This window comes from Protopterus annectens, chromosome 9.part0, assembly GCF_019279795.1.
Source record: "Protopterus annectens isolate FY-2018-M chromosome 9.part0, PAN1.0, whole genome shotgun sequence".
Lineage (NCBI taxonomy): Eukaryota > Metazoa > Chordata > Ceratodontiformes > Protopteridae > Protopterus > Protopterus annectens.
In genome coordinates this window covers 285,700,586-285,726,394 of record NC_056743.1, presented here as the reverse complement: position 1 = coordinate 285,726,394, position 25,809 = coordinate 285,700,586, and the positions used below count along the sequence as shown (strand labels likewise).

At 42.5% G+C, this 25,809-nt stretch overlaps 1 protein-coding gene across 2 annotated transcripts in view; it reads left to right on the top strand.

Annotated features, from left to right (window-relative positions):
* Positions 1–25,809, top strand: part of USH1C (USH1 protein network component harmonin) — a 3,114,702-nt gene that overhangs the window by 3,058,631 nt on the left and 30,262 nt on the right. For both annotated transcript variants that reach the window (XM_044082874.1, XM_044082873.1), the window contains one exon: positions 24,562–24,617. In XM_044082874.1, the coding sequence (XP_043938809.1) occupies positions 24,562–24,617 (56 nt within the window). The remainder of the gene's footprint in view (positions 1–24,561; positions 24,618–25,809) is intronic.

Genomic DNA, 25,809 nt, shown 5'->3' with positions numbered 1-25,809 from the left:
AAACCTAAAAAAAAAAACTACTGCTAGAAGGCCATATACTTTCCATTCCAGCCCTACCAGCTCCTTATCGACAGGACTCTGTTAAATTGGCAGAGCATCTGCTTTCCTTGGTTAGGAGTAAACATTCTCCCCCTGAACCCCTCTCTGGAAAAAGGAAAAAGATCCAATCCCAGGGATATTACTGATCCTTTTCCACCCAGGCAGGACTAAGACAAGAAGGTCTCTGTCTTTGAGGAGGATCCCTCTTTGGTTTACTGTGAGGAGTTGGATTTAGAGAAAACTTTGTCTGCTGCCTCCCTTCCTGAGGATCTGTCCTTAGGGGAAACCTTATATACCTTGGGGATCATTTTCATTAGGAAGAGCAAGACTATCCCCAAGCTAAGAAAAGGGTCAGGGAATTTCTCCACCTACCAGAAATGAAACCCTTGGCAGTTCCCCCTATTTTGGAGCTGAATGATGATGTTTTCCAAGAATCCTGTTTGAAACCAGACTCCCTTCCTCCTTCACCCAGGGAACCTGACAGAATCTACAGGGTTATGGATTTGCATAAGGATCTCTTTAAGAACCCTTCAGCAGACCCAGAGGTTTTTGTTCCTTGGCCCCAGGGTGCCGGAGGCAGTACATCTGCAAATCCCCTACCCAATGATAAAGAGAGCATAAATTTGGCAAAAAGGTATACACCTCTGACACTCTATGAGGGCAGTCAACTGCCAGTTCCACATAATAATAAAACACCAAGAAACAGTACTGGAACAAGTGAGACAAAAGCTATTGGCTGTTGAAAATAAGAGTTTATCTACAGAGTTACTGGACATTTGCAGCTGAACCTCACAAGTGGTCAAGAACTCTTTTACACCGTGGATTTGATGCCTTGGAGGCTGCTGGCAGAGCCACAGGCACTGGGTCTGTTATTAGGAAGCACAAATGGCTAAGAGAACAAGTCCTCCCTGGGCATGTTAAATCCAACTTTTTGGATGCTCATTTCGATAAGGAGTTTCACTTTGGCCCTAAGGCACAAGCTTCCACCAAAAAATGGAGGACAGAGCTAAGTCTGTGCCAACAGCCAAAGGTTTCTTGCAGGTACAATCACCTAATTTCAGTAAATCTATCCTACTAAGCTCTGGTCCTTTCCTTCCCAACCCAAAGCAGGTCAAGGAAAGGCTCACAGGAAGGGTACCACATCAGTGACAAGAATCTTGACCAGGACAGCCCACCTTCCAACACCAGGGATTCCCACCACTCAGGTCCCTGGTAGGGAGCCGTTGTGATCTTTCTTCTTTAGGGGATGCTCTCCTCCTTCCCCTCTCCCAGTCCTGTTCCGAGACCTGAAGAAAAACAGCCTCTATTCTCAGAAACTGTCCTCTCATTTCTTTGGACCAATGAATTCTGTTTATCCATTCCAGGGGATCAGCTCCTCTAAGTTTTATACCAACATGGCAGCCAGGCTTCCCAGGTTTTCTCATCATCCCGAGAAAGCATTGGCCTTCACATATGGGATCACTAAGTGTACAGGCCTCAATGGAAGCAGCCCCTCTGCATTAAATAGAAAGGGGCTGTTCTCTCTATACTGCGTAGGGCCCTCTGCTTATTCCTGCAGAGCCGCATGTTTAGGATGCTGACCCTTCTCTACCTCCTGTCCATGATGTCCTTCAAGGATGCATCTGCAGTCCTTACAAATGGGTTGTCCTGTCGTCAGGCAGCCCTTCGGTTGGCCGGATTCCAAAGTCTGGGTCTGGCCTTGGCTGGTGTCGCACTTCACCCGACGTCATAGCTGCAGTTCTTCGGGTATAAAGGCATCAGCCGATGCCATTTTCCTCAGTCTTTCTTGCCGCGTGGCGCCCGAAGCAGAAGCTGTTCGCAAGTGCCGGTCGGTCAGAACCAGAGATTACTACTACCGAATACTTCTTCTACTACCGAAGACTTCTAAAAAGCTAAGTACCCCATTGGGGACTCTTTCTTGCCTCAGCCGATGTCAGAAAAAGTGAATAACTGTTTAACTTGTGGGAAACAAATACCTCATAAAGATGTCCACTCTTACTGCTTGCCTTGTTTAGGCCCAGACCACGACGTAGCAGCTTGTCTAGCCTGTGCTTCTTTTAACCGACGGACGCTTAGACGTCGGTCAGAATTTGCTGAGGAGTTTTTCAGCTCAGATTTTGCTTACATTATGCCGTCGGATCCTCCGACTACGCAAATATCTAAAAAGCGCAAGGAAAAGGACCGGCATCATGGTCCGGTTTCAGCGAAACGCGGTTAAATAACCGCTAGTGTCTCGGTTTCGGCTGAAACCGAGCTCGCGGTTCTTCCTTCAGCTGAAAACTTACCTCCTACCGAGGCCTCTTCCAACCTGGTGGAATCGGCTTCTGAAATCCCACCTGCTCTTGCAGGTTCCCAGGAATTATCTGATACTATACCCCTGGATATTTCAACCCCTGCACGTGGAGCTGCTAGGCCACCTGCAACCATGTCGATTAAGGCCTTTGCCAGGGCTAAAGCAGCTAAATCTACCAAATCTGTGCCTGCTAAGACCCCCTCTCTCAGGCCTAGCTCTAGTTCACAAATTCTTAGTCTAGCAGAGGATCTCATTTCTTTGATCCGGGGATCCCAACCTCACCCAGACAGGGCCTCTCGCCCACCTCCAGAGAAGAGGCCTAGAGCAGAGCCCCCTGAAACAGTTTCCACAGATGACTCCTCTGATGATTCAGATAATTCAAACCCTCCAGAGGGCCCTTTCTCCCCTTATGAAGACTGATGGTGAAGAGTCCATTCCTTCTGCCTCTCCACCTGAGGAATTTTCCTTTGGGGAAACCTTGCATGCTATGAGGGAACAATTTCAGTGGCAGGGCCAGGATTTTTCAGACTCTAGAAAAAGGCTTAGAACCTTTCTGCATTTACCACAGCATAGGCCTTTAGCCATCCCTCCAGTTCTCTCTGTTGTGGATGATGCATTTAATGATGCTTGTACTGCTCCTGATTCACTACCTCCGGCCCCTGCTAAGCCCGATAGGTACTACAGGGTCCCGGACACACATTATCATTTGTATAAGGCTCCTTTTGCAGATCCCGAAACTATCTCCCAGAGACCTAAGGCTGTAGCAGCTACCTCTGCCAAAAACCCCCTCCCCTCTGAAAGGGAATCCAGGTCCTTAGAGAGATGGGGTAAAAAAGTTTACACTTCTGCTACTCTTTCAGCTAGGGCCTTGAACTGTCAATTCCACATGATCCAGTATCAAGAATTTATGTTAGACCAGTTAACTAAAAAACTGTCCTCGGATGAACCATTAGACAAAAAATCTATTCAGGAAATGGTACATAACATTCAGCAGGTCAGTAATCATTCCTTAAAATGCGGCTATGATGCACTGGAAGCTTCCTTTAGATCAGCCATGACTGGCACAGTGATCAGAAGACATGCATGGTTAAAAGAGCAGGCCTTACCAGACCATGTCAAATCAAAGCTACTAGATGCTCCCATGGACAAGATCAATTTGTTTGGCTCTCCTGCACAACAGGTGCTGAAGAAGATGGAAGAGAAGGCAAAATCTGTCCAGACAGTGAAAGATTTCTTACAGGTCCAACCTCCAAGGTTTAGCAGGAATTGGCCCTCCAAGAATTGGTCCTTTCCAGACACCTCCAGAGCTCAGAGAGGCAGGAGTAGGCGCTCAAGAGGCAGAGGTCAATCCAGAGGTGCCTACAGGGGACGTCAGTGGCAGGCTAACAACCAGCGAGGTACAGCCACAGATACAGCCACCACCACTACTACAGGACAATCACAGTGACTTGGCTCTGGCACCGCCTACCAGGGAACAACTAGAAGCACCCTTAGGCGGGAAGCTAGCCTTATTTTCAGTAAACTGGCATTACATCACAGGAGACAAGTGGATTTTGCAGACAATAGACCAAGGTTACAGGTTTCACTTCCATACTCTACCAAGGAAGAGAGGAATGCCAAACCTACCTCCAAATCAAAAGGCAGAAGCTCTAAAACAAATAACTCACTTACCAAGGATGAGAGCTGTAGAAAAGGTACCATCTATGGAGCAAGGGCAGGGATTTTACTCCAGACTCTTCCTGGTACCAAGAAAAGAAAACCAATGGAGACCTATTCTCGACCTATCCGCTTTAAACACATTCCTCATTGTCCCAAAATTCAAAATGCTGACCCTACAGCAGCTTCTTCCCATGTTGGGCAAGGAGTCTTGGCTGGTAACTCTAGATCTCAAGGAGGCATACCTGCACGTCCCCATACGACCAAATTGCAGAAGATACCTCAGATTTCTTGCAGGATCAGAGCATTATCAATTCTCAGCATTGCCCTTTGGCTTATCTACTGCACCCAGAGTGTTCACGAAATGCCTGGCATCAGTAATTGCTCATTGCAGGCTTCAGGGAATCCAAATCTACCCTTACCTGGACGACTGCCTGTTACAAGTGGACAACAAAAACAAGCTAGCAGAAGACTTGAAAAGGGTCATTTATGTACTGCAAGCCCTGGGATACACAGTCAATATAAAAAAGTCAAGGCTGATACCATCCCAAAGGATAACCTTTTGGGTGCAGAGCTGGACACATCAAAACAAATGGCATTCCTAACAGTAGAAAAACACGAGAAACTCCCTCTCTACTTCTTGGCATTAACAAAGCAGAACCAGCTAACAGCAAGAAAAGTCCTGCAAGCCTTGGGTTTCATGGCATCCTGCATAATATTGGTTCCACATGCCAGACTGCATATGAGAAAGTTACAGTGGTACCTAAGGAATTTATGGTCTCAGCACAAGCACAGCCTAGAAACCCAAATTCCAATAATCCCATGCCTGAAACAAGAATTCCAATGGTGGACTCAGGCCTGTCAATCAAACAAAGGACTGTCCTTCCACAGCACTCAACCAAGCCAGACAATCACAATGGACGCCTCAGACCTCGGTTGGGGGGCTCACATGCTGGACAAGTGCATACAAGGCTTATGGACTCAAGACCAGCTGCACCTACACATAAATCAAAAGGAAATGCTGGCAGTAAAACTGGCAATTCAGACATTCAGACCATTTCTTCGACAAGGCCAACTGTTGATAAGGACAGACAACACCACAGTTATGTGGTACATCAACAAACAGGGAGGCACACATTCGTACCCTCTATGCCGGATGGCAATGGACCTCTGGAATGTGGCCCTGAGCTTCAACATACAGTTGCAAGCAATTTTTGTGCCAGGAAAAGAAAACATTCTAGCGGACATACTAAGCAGAACTACCATGGATGCCCACGAATGGATGCTGCATCCGGACATCTTCAAAACCATAACAAGAAAGTGGGGACTACCAGAAATAGACTTATTTGCATCCCCACGCAATCACCAACTGAAGAAATTCTGCACAAGGACGTACCACCCACTTGCTTGGAAAGTGGACTCCCTATCTTTCAGTTGGAAAAACCTGACAGCATATGCATTCCCACCACTTCCTTTGATGCACAAGGTGCTATTGAAAATCCAAGAGGACCGTCCAAGGATCATCCTGATAGCTCCAGACTGGCCAAGGCAACATTGGTACCCATTACTGAGGAGCATGTCTCGGGAACAAATATGGACTCTACCTCTAGTTCCCTTACTGTTAACACAGAACAACTACAAGACCCTGCATCCAAACCTGAAAACACTACAGCTGACTGCCTGGAACATTGCATAAGACCAAATAACTCAAATTTATCCCAAAGGGTTAAATACATTATCTTGGAGGCTCGCAGACCCTCAACAAGAAAAAATTATTCAGCAAAATGGAAAAGATATCACATTTGGAGTACTGCAAAGGGAGAAAATTTGTCACTGGTAAACATAGCCAACATCCTGGAATACTTGGCAGAGCTCTTCCACAACGGCCTGTCCTATTCTTCAATTAAGATTCATGCATCAGCTATTTCAGCAGAATACAACTTGGATCCTCCAGTCTTCTCACATCCTCTGCTCAGGCAGTTTCTAAGAGGAATTAAAAATGTGAAACCACCTAGGAAGCCACCATTGCCAGCGTGGGACTTGAACTTTGTGCTAGAAAAGTTGACACTCCCTCCTTTCGAACCAGCAGCAACAGCAGACTTACAATACTTATCATGGAAAACTGCTTTCCTGCTTGCAATCACTTCAGCAAGAAGGGTATCTGAGCTACAGGCATTAATGGCAGTACAGCCCTTCCTGATCTTCCATCAAGATAGAGTGTCCATGAGAACAAATCCTACTTTTATGCCAAAGGTGGTCTCCAGGGTATCTTTAAATCAAGCTATTCATCTACCTACATTCTTCTCCAACCCACAGAACAGGGGGGAAAGACTGTTGCATACCTTGGATGTGCATAGACAACTACGCTACTACCTGGACAGGACCAAGGGCAATAGAAAAACTGACCAACTACTGGTAGCATATGCAACAGGAATGGAAGGAAAAGCAATTTCAAAACAGACAATCTCTAAGTGGATAGGAAATTGCATTAGATTTTGTTATTCCTACCATGGGAAGAAAACTCCAGAAAACATCAGGCCTCACTCTACAAGGGCAACAGCCACTACCACAGCTTTTCTACGAGGAGTGGCTACCAAAGACATTTTAGAGGCTGCTACGTGGAGCTCCGTGCATACATTTGCCAAGCATTATAATTTACCTTTATACTCCAGATCCCGAGCAGGTTTTGCCACTGCTGTTTTGCAAGGGGTCTTAACTACACCATAATCTTATTTCTCCTCCTCCCCCAGTTTGGCTATGGTATTCTACCCATTTGTAAGGACTGCAGATGCATCCTTGAAGGACATAGTACAGTTTTGTACCTACCATAAATGTAGATGTCCGATAGGCATGCATCTGCAGTCAGGATTACCCACCCTCCTTCCCCTCTGTGGTACTCCTAGGGTATTTGCCCTTCTTATAGCTAGCTGGGGGAATCTATTATGGTGTATTTGTTTGTATATATGTACATACATGCTTACTTTCTGTTTGCTCTCTACTATTTGGAACCATTTGCATTTATCCAAATTTAGCCTTCCTAGAGGGCTCCTGGCATCTGGGGCAAGAAACACTGAGGAAAATGGCGTCGGCTGATGCCTTTATACCCGAAGAACTGCAGCTATGACGTCGGGTGAAGTGCGACACCAGCCGAGGCCAGACCCAGACTTTAGAATCCGGCCGACCGAAGGGCTGCCTGACGACAGGACAACCCATTTGTAAGGACTGCAGATGCATGCCTATCGGACATCTACATTTATGGTAGGTACAAAACTGTACTTTTTTCCCTAGGACATTCATGGAGACATCAGTTTTAAGACATGCATTCTTGCATATTCTCATAGTAGCATCAAGCTAAGGATTCCTCAGCCTTTTGATAATCCCAAGCCCTTACAGTTTTGTGCTTTCCCCTTTGCTTAGTTTGATGATCCCAGGATAGTCATAAAATTATTAGCTCCTCTCACTGCCTTCTGCTAAGAACAAAGGCTACAAATTTACCCCTATCTGGAGGAGGCCCTCCTCTGGATCACAAGCCTGGCACCACTCATCACAACTTTGTGTCCACCCACTCCACATTCACTTTCCTGGGATTAAAACAATAATCCCTAACTCTTCTCAGAACCAGAATACTGTTCTGGGTGGGTGAGTGGTTGAGGGAGTCTACTGGTCTCTACCCTACAAAAGACAGGGTATCCTTCCTGACCAAGTGCCTTCAAAAACCCTTTGGACAGCAGCGAACTTCTAACAGCCAGAGAGTTTTCTACTCACAGTGGATTTCATGGCCTTCTTCATTCCCATGCTTTCCCAGGCCTAGCTGCACATGAGGCAATTACAATGCTACCTCGAAAATATGTAGGGGCTGCATACACAAGCATCATTGGCCAAAATAAGGCTGACACCAGACCTAAAAGGCATTTCTACATGGTGTTCCAAGGCCTGCTCCATGAACCAAGGCCTACCATTCTGCTTTGCCACAAACTCCACTATGGATGCTTCGGAAACCGCTTGAGGGGCACCCTTCAAACAGTTACAGGCCTAATGGTAGCCAGGAAGCACATAAACTAGAAGGAACTTTCAGTAACACAAGGGGCTTTTGAGAAAAACTAAAACTGCGGGTGCTAGCCAGATGATAGAGATGTGACACAAAAACAAATTGAAACCCATTCCTGCCTAACCTGTTGCCTAGGTATGGAGATGCAAATCACAATGTACTCCATGGAAGGCACCTGTTGGCTAAATATCTCCTGGGTGTGCTCTACCAACAGGCAGACAGAATCAACAGAAGCCTGTAGAAACCCACTTATGGTGCGTGCATCGGGAGATCTCACACTTCATGACCAAGGAATGGGGGACTCCACAGATGGACCTCTTCACCACCAGAAAAAACACACTTTTGAAACATTTCGGTTTTAGGTGCAAGACCCTCTCAGCCTGGAATTCAGACCCCTCTGTATTCATACAGACAGACTTATTTACTGTTATTCTCCACCAAAGACCCTACTTCCCAGGATTCTCCAAAATTTAGATTAGAGCACCTAGCCCTGTACTTTTAGCTCCACATTGCCCAAGGCATCACTGGTACTTTCTTTTTTTAGTCTGACCAACCATCAGTAGCCTTTGCTAGCAGCGCTAAAGGATAACTTGTGTGCATGCAAACCATTTCTGCAACAATCTCTCACTCTAACACCTTCTTTTAGAGTCATCAGAGGGAAACATACCTGAAGGTTGCCATCTGGTCTTCAGGGCACACTTTCAACAGGTACTACTAATGCCACCCATTTACTTATCCAATGCAGGATTTCCCTGTATTACCTTACAAACTTCCTCTCCTAGACTTTCTTTCCATCCACCTGTATTCTCAGCTTTGAGAATCATCACATAAGTCAGGATTGCAGGAGTGAAACACACAGAACATAGTACATGTGTGTACACTTACCATAAATGTAGATGTTTGAGTGTATTCACTGTTGCAGCCCTCTTTCCCTTCTTCCTTCCCCCTTAGCCTACAGGGTAGGCTGCTTCTATTTCTTATTTATCTTGGACTTCTGTTATTTACACTTGCCTACTTAGGGATCCCTGTCCTAGCCATCTGACCTTGACTGTCTGCCCCCACTGGGGAGCTTTGAACTCCGAGGGACAAGAAAATAACTAAAGTCATGATGTCAGTGGACTCCACTTATACCCCAGCGTACTGACATCAGGAAAATGTGTCTTCTGACCGTAGAAGGAGGGAAAATTTTTACTCTGGTAGTTGGGCCAGCCAAGGGTTTCCATGCTGGGAAATCCCACAAGTCAGGACCGCAACAGTGAATATACTTGAACATCTACAGTTACGTTAAGTACACACAACTGTACTATTTTAAATGCTTCCTTCTAAAGAAAGCATTGCTTGCTATCCTTTCCTTATTTGAAAGTATGTTATAATACTACTAGGAAAGTTTTACCATGAGTGTGTAGGAGGAGTATGGTACAGCACAGGAGTTTAGCATGATGGTCACCCTGAAAACTATGGGAACTGGAAGAGACTACTTTTTAAATTACTTTTTTGCTTTAGTGTTCTGTTTGTCTTCTTAAGTGTATCTGGATTGTAGGTTATACTAGCATGTCGGTTCTTGATATGCATGATATGAGAACTAATATATCTGAAAGAACAGTTGTACAAGACTAAGAAAACATTTAAAAGTGAAATGAAAGCACCCTTGTTTATTATTGCTTTTGTTTATGTAGAGGATTGTCAGGCAAGTGTTAGTTTGGCAGTGTTAGTGCAGACTACTGCAGTTAATATCAAGCATGTAATAATTGATGGAAGATGATTTGAATTAATAAAAAAGTTGGGTTTGTTCTTCAGATGTAATATTTTAATGCTATTGATTAGTAGCTATTATTTTTTTTTAAGTTTTTATTAGATTTTCAATTTGTAAAATAATCACAGTATTTACAGTCAGAGATGTGTGAACATAATAAATAAAAACAATTTCAACTAAATCTCACACACAAGAAAAAACAACTGTTTACAGAAGTGTCCATTAGCCATCAAGTCATTCAAGTTATTATGCATAACATTAAATCTAAAATGCAATTACTTTTGCTTGTCATGCAGATCTCTAAATTTCGTCCATGGATTGTAACAGGAGGTAATCCTGATTGTTCTTCAGTTAATTGTAATGATTTCCAGGTGACTGGGACTTCAGTTGCAATATTTATGAATTCTTTGAAGAATGGTGTAGATTTGTTCTTCTACTTCTGAGTTATAACCTTTCTTGCTATAGATAGTACAGACCACAAAATACAATACTTCATTAAAAAGGATTAGTGATTTAGATAAAACAAATTAGCCATTATTTTTGATGGGCAGACTTGATTCAAAGAAATTAAAGACATTATCACTTGATGTTGAAAGAGGGAGTGTTTTAAAAACACAAAGGTTAAAAGTGTATCTGATACCTCTCTACTGTAAAACCTATACAGAGCTTCTTTTTGTCTATCATAATGGTTAAGGACATAACTGTTGTTTTCACAATTTGAGTAAAGGTGTGAAATATGTATAAGAATCAAGATCATGTGGCATATTAAAGGGTGAAATGTGAAAGTCAGAGTGGTAAATGAAGAAAAATATGAAATTGAGTGGCCAGGTGGAACGAATAATTGAGAGTTGTTACTGTATGGTGATTCATTTATTGCCCCTTTGTGGGTATAGGTGGTGATATAAAAAAGTACGACAGGAGATCAGGCTTAACCCACTTAGAGGGGTAACAGTGTATTGGAAAATAGATGATGCTTATCTTTTATGGACATGTGAATGGCATTAAGTATATTTAAAGAAAGTGCAAATTTAAGTCTTGGAAAAAGCCCTAAATATGTTTAAAGAAAGTGTAAATATAAGATACCACTGTCTGTTTCATATTTGTTGGCATGCTGATAAGAGGTGGTTGGGAGTAGTGTAGCTCAGCAGGGGCATTTAACAGACTAGAATGTACAATAAAGAGAATAAGTAGAATGCTGTTTGTAGGAATGGATGTATGATACAAGATAAATGAGCACTTAAGCTTTAAATGTGGAATTAGACTGATATTAACTATTCACTCATGAAAACAGGTTTTTAACAATGGCTGTTGATGAGGATGTGATGCTCAGTGAACTTTAAGACAGAAAATAAAAGATGTTAGTAAGTAGCTAGTTGGAAGAAAATAAATGACTATTACCTTTTTGTAACTTTTTGCCTCAGTGCTTTTTAAAAGTATATTCAAGCACAACACTGTAGTCTGCTCCTCTGCTTTCATGCTTACTTTGTCCTACTGCCTGTCAGTCAGCATCTCCCTCTTGGCCAATTGGCCTGTTTGTTCTCCATCTCTGATGGGGGTGTTTAATGGGAATGGCCACCATTTAGACAGCCGTTGGGATAGTACTCAACTTTTTCTACTTTTTGGTCTTAACCTCCCTGTATGCACACTGTACAGGGGGACATGCAATGAGCTGACAGAAAAAGATGTCCCCTCACTTCTGCAAGGAGCATTTCCTTTTAAGCAGCCCATCCCCAATTTGGATACATTTAAGAAGGGTAGCATCATAATTATTACATAGGCTAATAAGGCAGTGGGATGGATGTTAGGAAAAAAAATTATAAAGGCAAAGCAGCACAAAATAAATGGATTTTACTTTTATTTAAGACATTTGATGACAATTTGGAAGACTAGGCCTCACATAAGGTCATGTCTAATGCATTGAAAAGTATACTAACTTTGGATGTACAAGTACCATAGAGTTTCTATATAGAGCCCCAAAATAGGAAATATTTAAGCAGAAGCCACATGAATGATCTATAGTGCCTGAGAGGCTCATTAACTGAATCTGTACCAAAATGTTTGGAAGTATGTTTCAAACCCCTTTTAAACTTGGTTCATACTATAAAAGTAAATACAACAGTGACTTCTACAGGATATGATAGATTGGAATTGGTACTTTTTACCTTTCATGTTACATCTCTTCCTGCCGCCATCCCTCATGCGGGGTACTGGGTTCTTACATATTGGTTAAATTAATCTAGTGTATATAAATTAATGACTTTCATTTAGAACAGATTGATCTGATGTTAAGAATATCTTCTTTTTTAGAAATGGGAATGGCTTACACTGCCATGAACAGCAAAGGAGACAGTTTCCCCCCATTTTTGTGGATTTGTTTATAGGATTTTTTTTGAGCATTTGTTTATTTTGATTAAGGTAGACATCCAGTTTGTTAGGGTGAATATGTAGCAACGGTTCTTGGATGACTGATTGAACATGTGGAAGTTTGGCCATTCTGATTTATGCAAATTATACCATACATTAATAAAATAGAGGTCTGTGATCAGATCTTCAATCATAAACAGCTTACTGTGTGCTTGAAACATGAAATGTGTTGTTGTCCTATCTCTCCTTTATTCTTACTAGGTTGAGTTCAGATCTGACTCGGCCTTGTACACAAGCTCGAAGTCTTCCACTAGCTCGTGGCTAAACCCTGTCCCATCATGCACTAGGAGCGCTCCCCAGATCTCGTTTGCCGCTAAACAAGATTGGGTGCTCTTCTTACTGGCTCTGGCTAAGTAGATTTTCTTCTTTATATTTGTAAGAAATTGCCTGCGTTCTTATAGGATTTTTCCTGCTTAATAACTTAATTGAATTATTTGTGTTTCCGCTATTTCTGTGGTTAAACTGCTGTTGGCCATCGTTTTTCCCATTAGGCCTTTTCTCTCTATCCTGGCTTTGAATTTTAAATACCCTTTTAGTTAGAGGGCTTTCTTTACCCTTTTTTTATTTTTTTTTCAGGTTAATTCGTTTAAGATAGAGAACTGCCTTAGCCCATTTAAGTTAAGAGGGCTTTCCCTCTCCTTTTTTTCTAACTCCTCCAGGCATAGCCCATTTAAATTAGAAGGCTGTGCCATCCTTTCCCTTTCTATTAGACTTGTTCTAGGTTAGAAATTGTTATTGTTGTTTAAAAATAATAATAATTTTATATATATATATGTATATATATATATATATATATATATATATATATATATATATATTACTATATATGCTGATTGTTAGTTTTTTTTTTTCTTGTTGATTGGTGGTTACGATGTCTTCCAAGGATTCTAAACCCTCTGGGTTTAAAAAATGTGAGCAATGCAGACAAAAAATGTCCCTTACTGATAGGCATACCATTTGTGTGTAATATTTAGGAGCTGTCCACCTTCAAGAGTCCTTGTCATTTTTTTAGTCACAGGCTCTGTTGGAGAGAAAGAACAAGTTAATTCTAAGAGGCCTATTGAAAACCCCCTTCTCCAAAGCAATACAAAGACGGTCCAGGTTCTTCTAAGTCTGGCCAGCCTCCTTCTAAGTCAGATAAGTCTAGGAAGAGATCTTCATCTTCCAATGCTCCTTCAGAGCCATCTAAAAACGTGTCCAAAGTTTCCTCTCCGGATCCTAAGGCTGTCAGATCCGAGAGGCCTACTAGTTCGGCTCCATCAGTTTTGGTGTCAGTAGAGTTTCATTTGCGGAGCCGGTCCCCTGAATTGGAATTGGTATCCCCCACTCACAGGTCACCATTACTTCAGCCCTCCAAATCTCCTGCCCCCTCGACTCAGTCATCCAAGAGCCTGTCCGATGATGACATGGATCGTGTGGTGCAGAGGCTACGGACACCGGCACTTGCCAAGCTGTTATCGGATCCATCCCTGAGAGGCTTTGGATCTGACCAAATCCTCCCCTTCTGCAGCGATTCCTCCCCTGATCTGACCTCAGACCTCGGATCTGGAATTTCTGGAGCTGATCTTGGTGGAACCATCGGAACTGAGACCTATCACAGGATCTTCAGATCCAAACATTGCTCTGATGTCCTCAGTTCCATTGGAACTTGGATTCTAAGAGCTGACGCTCTACAGTCGGGTCTGGGGAGGGGAGTCAGATCAGACAGTTGTCGGATCCGAACTTGCCTCTTGGGCCATCGGCTCGGGTGAGCGTGGCTCCTATCCTCAGCCTCGGAACTGTCCTCCTTCGTCCCGGGCATTCCTTCTGGTTCTTTGGAGCCGGGGATTTCCTTGGATCAGGGCCAGGAGGCTTTTGAGGTGATGAGGAGAGTGCTGACTCCCCAGACAGCTCCTTTGTCATCTCTGGACATTCTTCTCTTAAAGGCATAGTTGTCTGCCTCTATACCCTTGCCACAAGGATGCTGAGATCCTAGGCCTTAGGATACCCCACTGAGTATACCCCACTCATCTGAAAGTTCTCCAGAATCCCCCTATGAAGAGGTCCCTTGGAAGAGGTTACACAAGCGGAAGCATTTAGACTCCCTAGAGGAGTCCATCACTTTGGATATGGACTTCGATGAAGCTGATGGTCACCTCCTGATTATGTCTCCTTTGGAGACATCTTAGAAATACTTAGAGAGGCAGCTGGAAGTCTACCAACCCTTCAACAGAGGAGTCTGTGTACCTGAAGGCTTTTAGATCTCATCCTTCCTCCACTTGGGTGTCTCCATTCATTACTTCTCCTTCGGACAAAAATTTTCTAACTAAAGGAGTCCTAGTAGATGCTGTGGTGGTGGCGGCAGCCACCAAGAAGGAACTCTGAGACATCATCTTCTGTTCATCCACTGAGCAAGGAGTCTCAGAGAATGGACAGATATGGAATGCGCATTTTTTCTTCAGCGACATATGCTCTTAGGTTGCTGAATTACCTGACTCACTTTACCAGATTACAGAGAGATCTCCTGAAAGAGCTAGTAGATACCCTCCAAGGATTAGTAGCTGAAGGGGTGTCAGAGAAAGTTTCCTCTCAGCTCTCTACCTTAATTTCAGTGGACAACTCCTCCATGAGACTGATTTCTTGTGCAGCGGATGGAGCGAGCAGAGCAGCGGGTTCAGGGATTTCACTAAGGAGACATTACTGGATGCACTTGTGTGAATTTGCAGAGCCCTTTAAATCTTCCTTTGTGAATGCCCCATTTGATGGCCTGTCCCTGTTCAGGCCTAAAGTCAAGGATATGCTAACCAGGTGTGAACAAGAAGGAGAGACTCTCTGTGCCGTAGGAGTCCATTTTTCCTACCTACCAGACCTTACCCGAAAGGTCAGAAAGGTAGTGGGAAAATATGGTTTCGAAAATCCCAGAGGGCTTTCCAGGACACAGATGGCTTAGTGGTTAAGATCTTCTCCTCCCTTGCACAAGGTGCAAGGTTCCATCCTGACTTCTGACCAATGCCTGTTTGGAGTTTGCATGTTCTCCCTGTTTCTCTGTGGGGTAACTTCCATGTCTAAAAAACATGCTGAGTGTTTCCATCTCAAACTCACCAGTGAATGGAGCTGTGGACAGCAGCACAAACTCTACATGGTGCCCTGTAGGGTGAAGAGTTGAACAGACCAACTGCTTTGGTCATCTACTGTAGTGCTCAGTATCCTCAAGATAGGAGAATGTATCACAGACTGCATGCCATGGCAGCGCTAGCCACTCGAAGCTGTAAAATATGGTTCTAAGTGATTCAGTCGTGTTGATTAATGTCGCCAAAAATGGGCATGGGTAGTTACTGGTGAGAAGTGGGTTGAGGACCCGGCCTACTCTGACCCACGCCAGGGACCCTTGCAAATGGTGGGAGGGGTATATGTGCACCTGTTGGCCAGTGTGTGCCCACCATAAAGCCCAGCAGCCCTGGGTCAATAAGCTACTGGCTGGCCGGTGCCTAGTTGCCCTGCCTGGGTTACATGGAATAGCTGTGTTGAACAAAAGCTGGATGTAAAACCAACCAACCTGCCAAACAAGAACTGAGAATTGCTACGCTTAATGTAGGTTCACTGACAGGATGCTGCTTGGAAGTGGATGACATGATGATACGGAGGAGGCTGGACATCCAATGTATCCAGGAGATGAGATGGAACGGCAGTGCAGCAAAGCCACTTGGCTTGGGATCCAGAGTCTACTACTCAGGTGGAGGGCAGGCTAGAAATGGTGCAGGACTTGTGGTGAGAGAGAGGCATCAGAAAGCAGTAAGAGATATCATCAGAATTAATGACGGACTCATGGCAGTCGGACTCCAGTCTAATGATAGGGCAGTATTCATAATCTCAGCCTATGCTCCACAACAGGGTTGTGATAGTGAGGAAAAGAGTGCATTCAGACAGCAGTTGCAGGACCTACTAGATAATACAGGACAACATGAAATGGTGCTGATAATGGGTAACTTCAATGCATATATATCGGGACAGACAGAACAGGATATGAGGACTGCCTGTGTCCACATGGGTGGGGCAACAGGAATAAAGGAGGAGAAGCCATTCTAGACTTCTGTCTGGCAAATGGATTTATAGTAGCCAACACATGGTTCAAAAAGAAAGACGGTCACAAGATCACTTACAAGAGTAGTCAACGTGCAACTCAGGTAAACTTCCTCCTAGTAAGGAAAAGGCACTGAGGCAGAATCCATGATTGCAAAGTCATCCGCAGTGAAACAGTCGACCCACAGCATAAACCACTAGTTGCCACAATCAGCTGCAAGCAGTGGTGAGAGAAGGCTCTAAGGTCAACAGAGACCAGGCTGAAGACCTGGAAGTTGACTGCAGAGAAAGTACAACAGTTCAAGGAATTACTCAGGGCTCTAGCACCCCAAGAAGAGGGTGAATAGGTAGAGTTGAAGAAGAATGGCAGCGCCTAAAACAGCATGTGTTAGGACTACAGAAAAGATATGTGGCAAAGCCAGGTATGGAAATAAGGTACATAAGAAAAGCTGGTGGTGGAATGCAAAATTCCAGGAAGTCATCAAAAGAAAAAAGGAGTGCAGGAAGAAGTGGGAGACAGAAAAGACTGACCAGACTAGGAAGGATTACTGGCTGCCTAACAAAGAAGCTAAGAAAGAAGTTGCAATAGCCAAGAATAGGGCATCAGAGGCACTGTACCAACTTCTGGAAAGTGAGTCAGTAAGGGGCACAAAGAAACTATATCAGGTTGCAAGGCAAAGACAGAAAGATAAAGAAAGATATTCAACCTTCATAAGGGATGCCAGCAACAACCTGGTCACCAGCCCAGAGGACATGAAAGGCAGGTGGAAGGAGTATTTCCAGCAGCTTCTGAATGAAGAAAACCCCACAGAAGCTGTACTGCCCCAGAAACAGCCTACGATGAGAGAAAAAGGGGACCCCTCCATAGAAGTAGTAAGAAAAGCACTAAGGAAGATGAAGTCAGGGAAAGCAGCAGGCTCCAATGAGGTCACAGCAGATACGATAAAGATGCGGGGTGAGATAGGGGAAAAATGTCTTCTGAGGGTACTAATAGCAGTGTGGAGGGAAAGGTGTATCCCAGATGACTGGAGAATAAGCATACTCATACTTGTATACAAGAACAAAAGGGACGTCCACAACTGTGGGCAGTACAGAGGCATCAAACTTCTATCACATTGCTTGAAAGTTCTAGTGAGGGCTACGCAGAGTAGTAGAATGTAAAATGGGAGATGAGCAGTTTGGATTCAGATCAGGATGCAGCACAACTCACCTGATGTTTGCATTGAGACAGATACTTGAGAAGAAGCTAGAGATGAGGAGAGAGTCCAACTGTGGGTATTCCTAGACTTGGCGAGATCATATGACAAGGTCCCAAGAAAGCTGATCTGAGCAGCACTGCAGTGGTTTGAAGTCCCAGAAACATTGGTAGAATTAGTGCAGGCTATGTACAAGGACCCAATGACTCAAGTACGGACAGTGTTCAGCCTCACAGAAGGGTTCCCAGTGGGTATGGGTGTACTTCAGCTCTGAGCCCACTGCTGTTCATACTGGTGATGGACTACATTAGCAAACAGGTTGGAGGGGACAGATAACAAAGTTGGTGTATGCAGACGATGTGGCAGTACAGGCAGACTCTGAACTAGAGCTTCAGCAAAGGATAGGAGAATGGAATACAAATCTGAGGACACATGGAATGAAACTAAGCACAGATAAGACAGTGGTAATGGTAGCAAACTGGGGAAATCAGAAGAAGCCGAAAATAGAGATAGAAGGGAAGGTAGTGGAACAGGTAAACAGCTTCAAGTATCTAGGAGGAGTAGTTGAGGAGAAGGGTAGTCTGAATGAAGAGGTCAAAGCTAGAGTCAGAGGGGCAGCAGCCAACTGGCATAGAGTATCAGGTGTAGTCTATGACAGAAGAATGCCAAAGAAGCTGAAAAGTAAGGTATACAAGACAGTGGTGCGACCACTGCTACTGTATGGTACAGAAACCTGGGCAGTAAAGGCAGAACAGTTGAAGAAGCTAGAGGTGATGGAAATGAAGTGCCTGAGAAAGGTGATAGGATGCATACTGTGGGACAGACGAAGAAATGAGGACATAAGAGCAGAAGCCAAAGTAGCTCCAGTTGCAGAAATGTTCAAAGAGAACAGATTTCCATGGTTTGGGCACATGTGTAGAAAAGCAGAAGACAATCTGGTGAGGAAGATTTGGGACAGACAGGAAGAAGGTAAGAGGAGGCGAGGACGTCGAGCAAAGAGGTGTTGAAGAAGGCAGGAGTGTGGCACTGAATCGAGAGAGATGGCAACAGTTAACATGATACCCCGACCTAATGTAGAAGAATGGGAACGGGGGGGGGTGATGATGATGATTTACACCAGCATGTGGGATGTGGTGATTCTTCCCCCAGGGGCAGAGAGGGAAGTGGTAATGGAAGACTCCGACCATGTGGCAAAGGGGGTTTGCAGAATCAGGGTGACAGAGAATTCTTCTTTGGTTAGCCCTTTCAGCACTCCGGAAGGCATGCCCACCTGTCCATATCTGGAGGCAGTTGGGGTCCACTTATCTTTGTACCCAAAGCCTGGCTGACAATAATAAAAGACATGTGGGTACAAAGCATCATATCCAGAGGTTAATCCATACACTTTCCCTTCTCTCTCCCAAACATAAAAAAAGATCTTGGATGTTCCACCCAGTCAAAGGGAACAGGCAACTCTAGAATTTCAAAAGTTGTTAGACAAAAGTCATCCAAACAGTTCCCACAGACCAAATAGGATCCGGAACTTACTCAAGGTTCTTTTTAGTTCCAAAGAAAACAGGGGACTGGAGACCAATTCTGGATCTCAGCACCCTAAACAAATCTGTAAGAAAGTCAAAGTTCCGGACGGTGACACTGCAGTCAATACTCCCATTTCTGGGACAAGACAATTGGATATGCTCGATAGACCTCCAGGATGCGTACTACCACATAAAAATGGACATGCAATCAAGGAGACACCTGCACTTTCAGCTGGGAGCCAGCCACTACCTGTTTCTGGCTCTGCCTTTTGGCCTCACTACAACCCCCAGAGTATTCATCGTGTACAGCAGTAGTTGCAGATCACTTGAGATGCGTAGGATTCCAGGTATTTCCGTACTTAGACAACTGACTCCTAACTGCCACCACCAAGCATTTACTAACAACTGACTCCTAACTGCCACCACCAAGCATTTACTAACAAAAGCGAGAGACACCACCTTGCAGCTCTGCTCTCACCTATGGATTACAATAAACTATAAAAAATCTGCCTTGCTGTCATCATGGGAAAGAACTTGATGCTCATCGCCCCATTCTGGCCTCGTCAAATCTGGTTCCCCTTCCTGTGGCCTCATCTCCAGGAGGAGCCTTGGATTCTGGACCCAGTTCTGGACCTTCTGACTCATGCATCAGGGACCCTCCAGCATCCTTTCAAACCCTCAAGTTGACAGCTTGGCTGCTCCGATTCTAACTATAGTCAGGGTCCCTAACCTTTCTTATTCAGTAAAACATATTCTTATTTCTTCTCATAAGGCTTCAGTGAGAAAGATATATAGAAGCAAATGGAAAAGATTTTCTTTATGAGCTTTAGATAGTCACATTGACTTTTTCTGCCCCAGTAACTTCCATTCTAGAATTCTTGGCAAAACTATTCAGTGAAGACACAGCCACAACTACTGTTCTATTTCAGTTAGCAGCAATATCCAGTTTCCATTTAAGTGAATCAGGCCTCAATGTTATGTCCCACAGACTATGCAAAGCCATTCTTAAAGGTACTTTTTTATTAAGACCACCTATTAAACACCCTCTTGCACCATGGGATATGAATTTTGTCTTATCCTGTGGGATTTTTTCCCAGTTTGAGCCAGCGGTATATATTCATTTGAGCGTCCACACCAATCTCGAATGGGTGTAATGCTGAATCGGAATGTCAAATTTCAAAGTGGCGAACGGTCAGAATGTCGTACAAAAACACCGAATGTGACATTTCCGACCACTCTACCACCTAAACAAGCACTACCATGGGTCAAAAAGGGGGGGATATTGTGTGTTTCGCATATCTCCAGTTCGCAATTGTGAGAACCTGCTGCACTGCTTTCGAACATTTTCCGATCGGCCATCCACCAGCGGATCAAATGAATGTATACCTGAGCCAGCATCATCCTGCGATCACAAATTTTTGACTTGGAAAACTATTCCTTGGGTGACCTTTACTTTTGCTAGAAGGGTGTCAGAGCTGTAAGCTTTATCAATAAAGCCCCAGTACATGCTTTTCCACAGAGACAGTGTATCCTTACGAACAAACCCTTCCTTTTTACCCAAAGTATATTCAGAATCTAATCTGAACCAATCCATAGAGCTGCCTGTATTTTTCCCTAACTATGAAAACTCCTAGTTGAAATAAGGAACCTTACAGCACCCCAAACAATTTAAGCTAGCCACCAAAGATTACGTCAAAAAACACTGGACCTGCCATTGCATTAACCCTCCTTGACCTTAACTAACCAAACTACCCCTTTTTATCTATTACAGTCCCTTTCCTTGTATGCAACTTTCAAAACTATTCCTTTATTCTGCTTAATGAACTTTAGATTAGCTAACTTTTTTAAACTTTAACATTTTGTTTCTTATGCTTTATTTGTTACTGTGATGTTGTTTATTGTATTGCATTATTCTGGCAACTACTGTATGTGATTTGTAACTTATTGAATATCACTCTTGTAATTTTTGCATATTCTGGAACTTTTCTCCCCGGGCCTCAGCTGAAAAAGGGCATTAACTCAGTCGGACACTCCCAGTCAACAAATGTAAAATAATTAAAAATGAGTAAATAAATCAGAATAAGGCAGAATACATGTTGCACTAACTGGATGTACATAGAGAATTACACGTCTACTTAGCATAGGATAAAGGACTTCAGAAAATCTGACCAACTATTTGTATCCTTTTCAGATTCAAAGAAAGGTGTTCCAGTTTCTAAAGTGATGCTTTTAAAATAGCTCTCAGATTGTATAACCTTTGTTTCCAAATCACAAAACAAAGATCTTTCCCATAAAATAAAAGGTCATTCTACAAGAGCCATTGCAACCTCTTCCTCCCTTCGGACTAGACTGCCTATTGATTCCATTTGTGCTGCAGCAACATGGGCAAGATCACATACCTTTATCACTCATTACAAAGTTGATTTGGCCTCCAGGGACAGGGGCTCGTTTGGTTCCACAGTTCTGAAGAATATTCTTCCTTGAGCCACCCAAGAAAAATGGAGCTAGGGATGCTGTCCCACCCTAGTAAGAATAAAGGCGAGATAGGACAACAACACATAAAGAAGTTATGTACTCACCATAACATTCCATGTGTGTTGTCCATCTAGCCTTCATTCATATATCCCACCCTCCTTCCCCCAGCCTTTTGCTCCTGGAAGACCAGTTCTCCCTTGAGCCACCCAAGAAAGCTGGTGCTAGGGACGCTGTCCCACCCTAGTAAGAATAAAGGTGAGATAGGACAAAAACACATAAAGAAGTTATGTACTCACCATAACGTTTCATGTGTGTTGTCCATCTCAGCTTCATTCTTACATCCCACCCTCCTTCCCCCAGTCTTTTGCTCCTGGAAGATCAAGTTGATACAATTGGCTGACCTTCTTGATTGCTCTATAAGGTATTAAGTGACTTTTATGTAATATTCTATTTATCTCTGCAAATAAGATCTGGGGAGCTCTCCTCGGGCTTGACTGGATAGGGTTTAGCCAGGAGCTAGTGGAAGACCTTGAGCTTATGTACAAGGCCAAATCGGATCAGAGGATCAGATCTGAACCCAACCTAGTAAAAATGAAGGCAAGATGGACGACAGACATGGAATGTTATGGTGAGTACATAACTTCTTTTTTTTCCTCATGAAATTCACCTCAAAGTTGTTCTGAAGCAAAGCTCTTGAGTTGTTGAGAACACGATAACTAGTTATTAGCAGTGATATCTGATCATAATTCTTTGTAGTGCACAAAACTGTATCTGTTGCGTGTAGTGCTAGTTACAAAAAATTGCAGTGGCACAAGTTTTACAGTTTTGCAAGCTGTAAACATTTAACACAGCCACACTAAGAGCAGTCAAAAGTGAAGATGCATGGACAGCTTTAAAAGTTGTTAGACACTTTACCATCCCACTCTTGTTGCCTGATAGCAGTGTCTAAAACAGCTTTGAAAGCTGTGAAAATGCTTTGGAAATGTTCTTTTGTTACTGCTGTTACATTGTAGCATAAGAATAGAGGTTGACAGTGCCAACAAGTGTTTAACAAAATTTTTATTAAGTACATTTCTTGTGCCAGAAAGGAGCTTCATGAAGTTTTTTCCAAACCAGAGCATAGTCATACCACTCATTGCATTACAGTAGGTTTTCTTTATGTTTATAAACAATTTTATTCACTGCTGACAACTGTGTAGCATTTAGGTGTTTAACAGAATGCTAAATAAAAAACAGACACTATGGATGTGCTTCCAACCTCCATGATGTTTTATTCTGCCTGCCAGTGGAGAAATATTTGTGAATGAAGGCAACTTACCTTTTTGTTAACTCATTTTAAACCTGACTTTACAGTACTAGTGTGCATTTTCATGAAGTAAGTTAGAATATGTATTTTGTGGCTGCTGTTTATTTGAAATTGTCCCTTATTTCATAGAATGTTCCTGGCTGTCATGAAAATCAATAAGGACTGGAATAAAAAAATGTGGGGCCTGACTGTGGAGAGTTATGAACAAAGGAAAATACCTAGAGAAAAAGCTTCAAATTATGAATGTTTTTTTTTTAAATGGTGGTACTTAGAACTTCTCAAAATAAATTCTGATTTTATGAGGGACTGAGCAGAAAATTAGAGGTACTCTTCCAGAATCTGGATAGTTGAGTGGATGTGATTAGTTCACATATCAGGAAGGTCTTACAGGTTGACAAGTCATCTAATGCCACATATGCTCAGCTTGTTTTGCTTCTGTAGTGAAGCATAGACAAGTCATTGGTAATGTATGTCCTTACTTCCCATTTTACTTTCCTTATGTAGCCTGACTATAATGGTTCCACTTCATATCATTGAATTATCATTTCATCGAATTTCAAATCATCGAGACCAAATCGTCGAAAACTCATATCATCAAATCTCAAATCATTGAAAACTATAAAGCAACTATAAATAACATCTCAGACACTGTTTACTACGTTTATGCAGGGGGCAAGCCCCCCTGCACCCCCCAAGTGGGGGGCTCTGCCCCCCCACCCCCCCGTAATTAACTATACCAACTCCAAGGTTGCAGTACAGTGGGGTTAGGAAAGTACCTTTTTCCCCCAGTGTAGTGCGACCTTGGAGTTGGTATATTTATTTACGGGGGGTGTGGGGGGTGCAGGGGGGCTTCCCCCCTGCATAAATGTAGCAAAAACATTGTGGAATGTTATTTGTAGTTGCTTTGTAGTTTTCAATGATTTCAGATTCAGTGATACGAGTTTTCGACGAAATGAGTTTTTGACGATTTGGTCTCGATGATTTGAAATTCGATGAAATGATAATTCGATGATGTGAAGTGGAACCGACTATAACATACTGTTGCAACTCAACTCCTTTTAAAGAGCAGAAGACAGAGAGAAAAAATTAAAAACAAATGATGTTTGGTTGCTGTTATTTATAGAGGTTTCAGCAGTAACTCTGGGACATGGACCTGACAATGTCTAGTTCATGAGAAAAAGGTAAATTTTGTGGTGCTAGTGTAAAAAAAAAACAGAAAATAAAACCCATTTGAAAAAAATCACCAGGTTCTTAGGGATTCCAAATAGAATTTGTTTCTGTTACTGAAAATCAGTGTCCCTGATCTTGGTCATTAATATTTTGACAACTTAAGTTATGACTTTGGAACCCCACTACTTGAACTGTAATAGTAGTTCATTATTTTCCAGTTGCTTCCACCAGTTGAGACCATAAAGGTTATTTGAAACACAGACCAGAAACATTACAGAACTTGAATAAATACTCACTTAAATTGATAACAGCATTGTAATCTGGAAATGTTCAAATGTTTGATTACAGTTTTACAATACAAACATTTCTTTAAACAACCTAATCTAAGGCAATCCCAGATGCTTTCCTGTTTGATCAGTAAGAGATAAATTGCAGTCAGTATGTAAACTTTTGTCCTTCCAGCAAGGTGTGAACAATTTCAAATACTCTGTTTAAGAGATATGGAAGACGGTGTGTAATTGCAAAATATAACTAAAGTAGTATGTTTTTAAGGCAACTAACTGAAATCTAAACCCTGATTTAATATTCTAAACTCCATAAATATGCTTTTATTTTTATATTTTAGGATTGGATTGACTTGGTTATTGCTGTATCTCCTCCCAAGGAGTATGAAGATGAAGTGTAAGTATCATAATCTTTTAACTTCTTAATTAATTTCTGGTCTAGATTAAAGAATTAAGGTACCTTAGTTGAAGTATGTTGTAGAAGTATTGTACAGTACAACAACCACACCCCTTCACTTCAGTAACACTATTAATGTCCAAAAAATTATGGCAAGCTAGTTTCAGCACTTTTTCTTGATCCTTAAAAGTTTTTCATACAGTCACCTATCCCACTCTTCTTCACAGATTTTGAGAACTTAGTTTTGCTGAATCCTCTATCACCTGGTCCCACAGTTATCTTGCAAACAGAGTGCAAGCTGTAAAATGTCACAGAGAAGTATCTACTTTTCTCCCAGTCTGTACAGGTGTTCCCCAAGGAACCATCCATGGGTCCATACTTTTCAACATCTTTATTAATAATCTTTCACAGGCCTCAAAATCAGCTGCAGTAGTGCAGTGCAGAGATGACTTTACCCTTTTATACAATGCCCCAAATCTTGCCAGCTTACAGAAACTTGCTCAAAAATCCTTCTTCTCCATTGACAGAATCTCAATTTTCTTTCAACCTTCAAAAAAATAATAAATAAATAAACTTATCTTATTTAAGCCAAAACGCCTTTGAGCAGAAGAATCCTCCTTCAACATTTCCTCTTCAGACAATACCAGAACTGAAATTGTCACTCTTACCAAACAAACTGTGAAAATGCATTTAGATACTGTAACACTGCAGTCTAGAGGTGAACTACGTTTAGTAGGTGATTTCAACTGTATCTCGTCTCCCACTGATACCACAAGCTCGAAACCTTTTAAGATATCCCCAATAGCTAAGCATCTGAGTAATTATTATAAAAGACAGAAATTTAACTGATACTGACTGTATAAAAGCACTGTCTTCCTTAAAATACTCTCATTATTCTTATAGATTTGGTATACAGACCAACATAGATAAAGTTTTAGTAACCAGTTCCTTACTATCAAAAATAGACAATGCAGTGTTTGTATGTTGCCCTTTGTCTGACCATAATGCTATCACTTTTAATAAAACCCTTAGTACAGATTTATTAAACTTTTGCCAATGAATAGCAGCTTATATAGTAAAAAAGGCTTTAAAGAATGGTTTTAAATTAAATAAAACAGTAAATGGATCTCAACAAAAATGGAGAGGTTCCAGATATGATCCTTGGGACACTAAAGGTGGTCTTATATGGCAA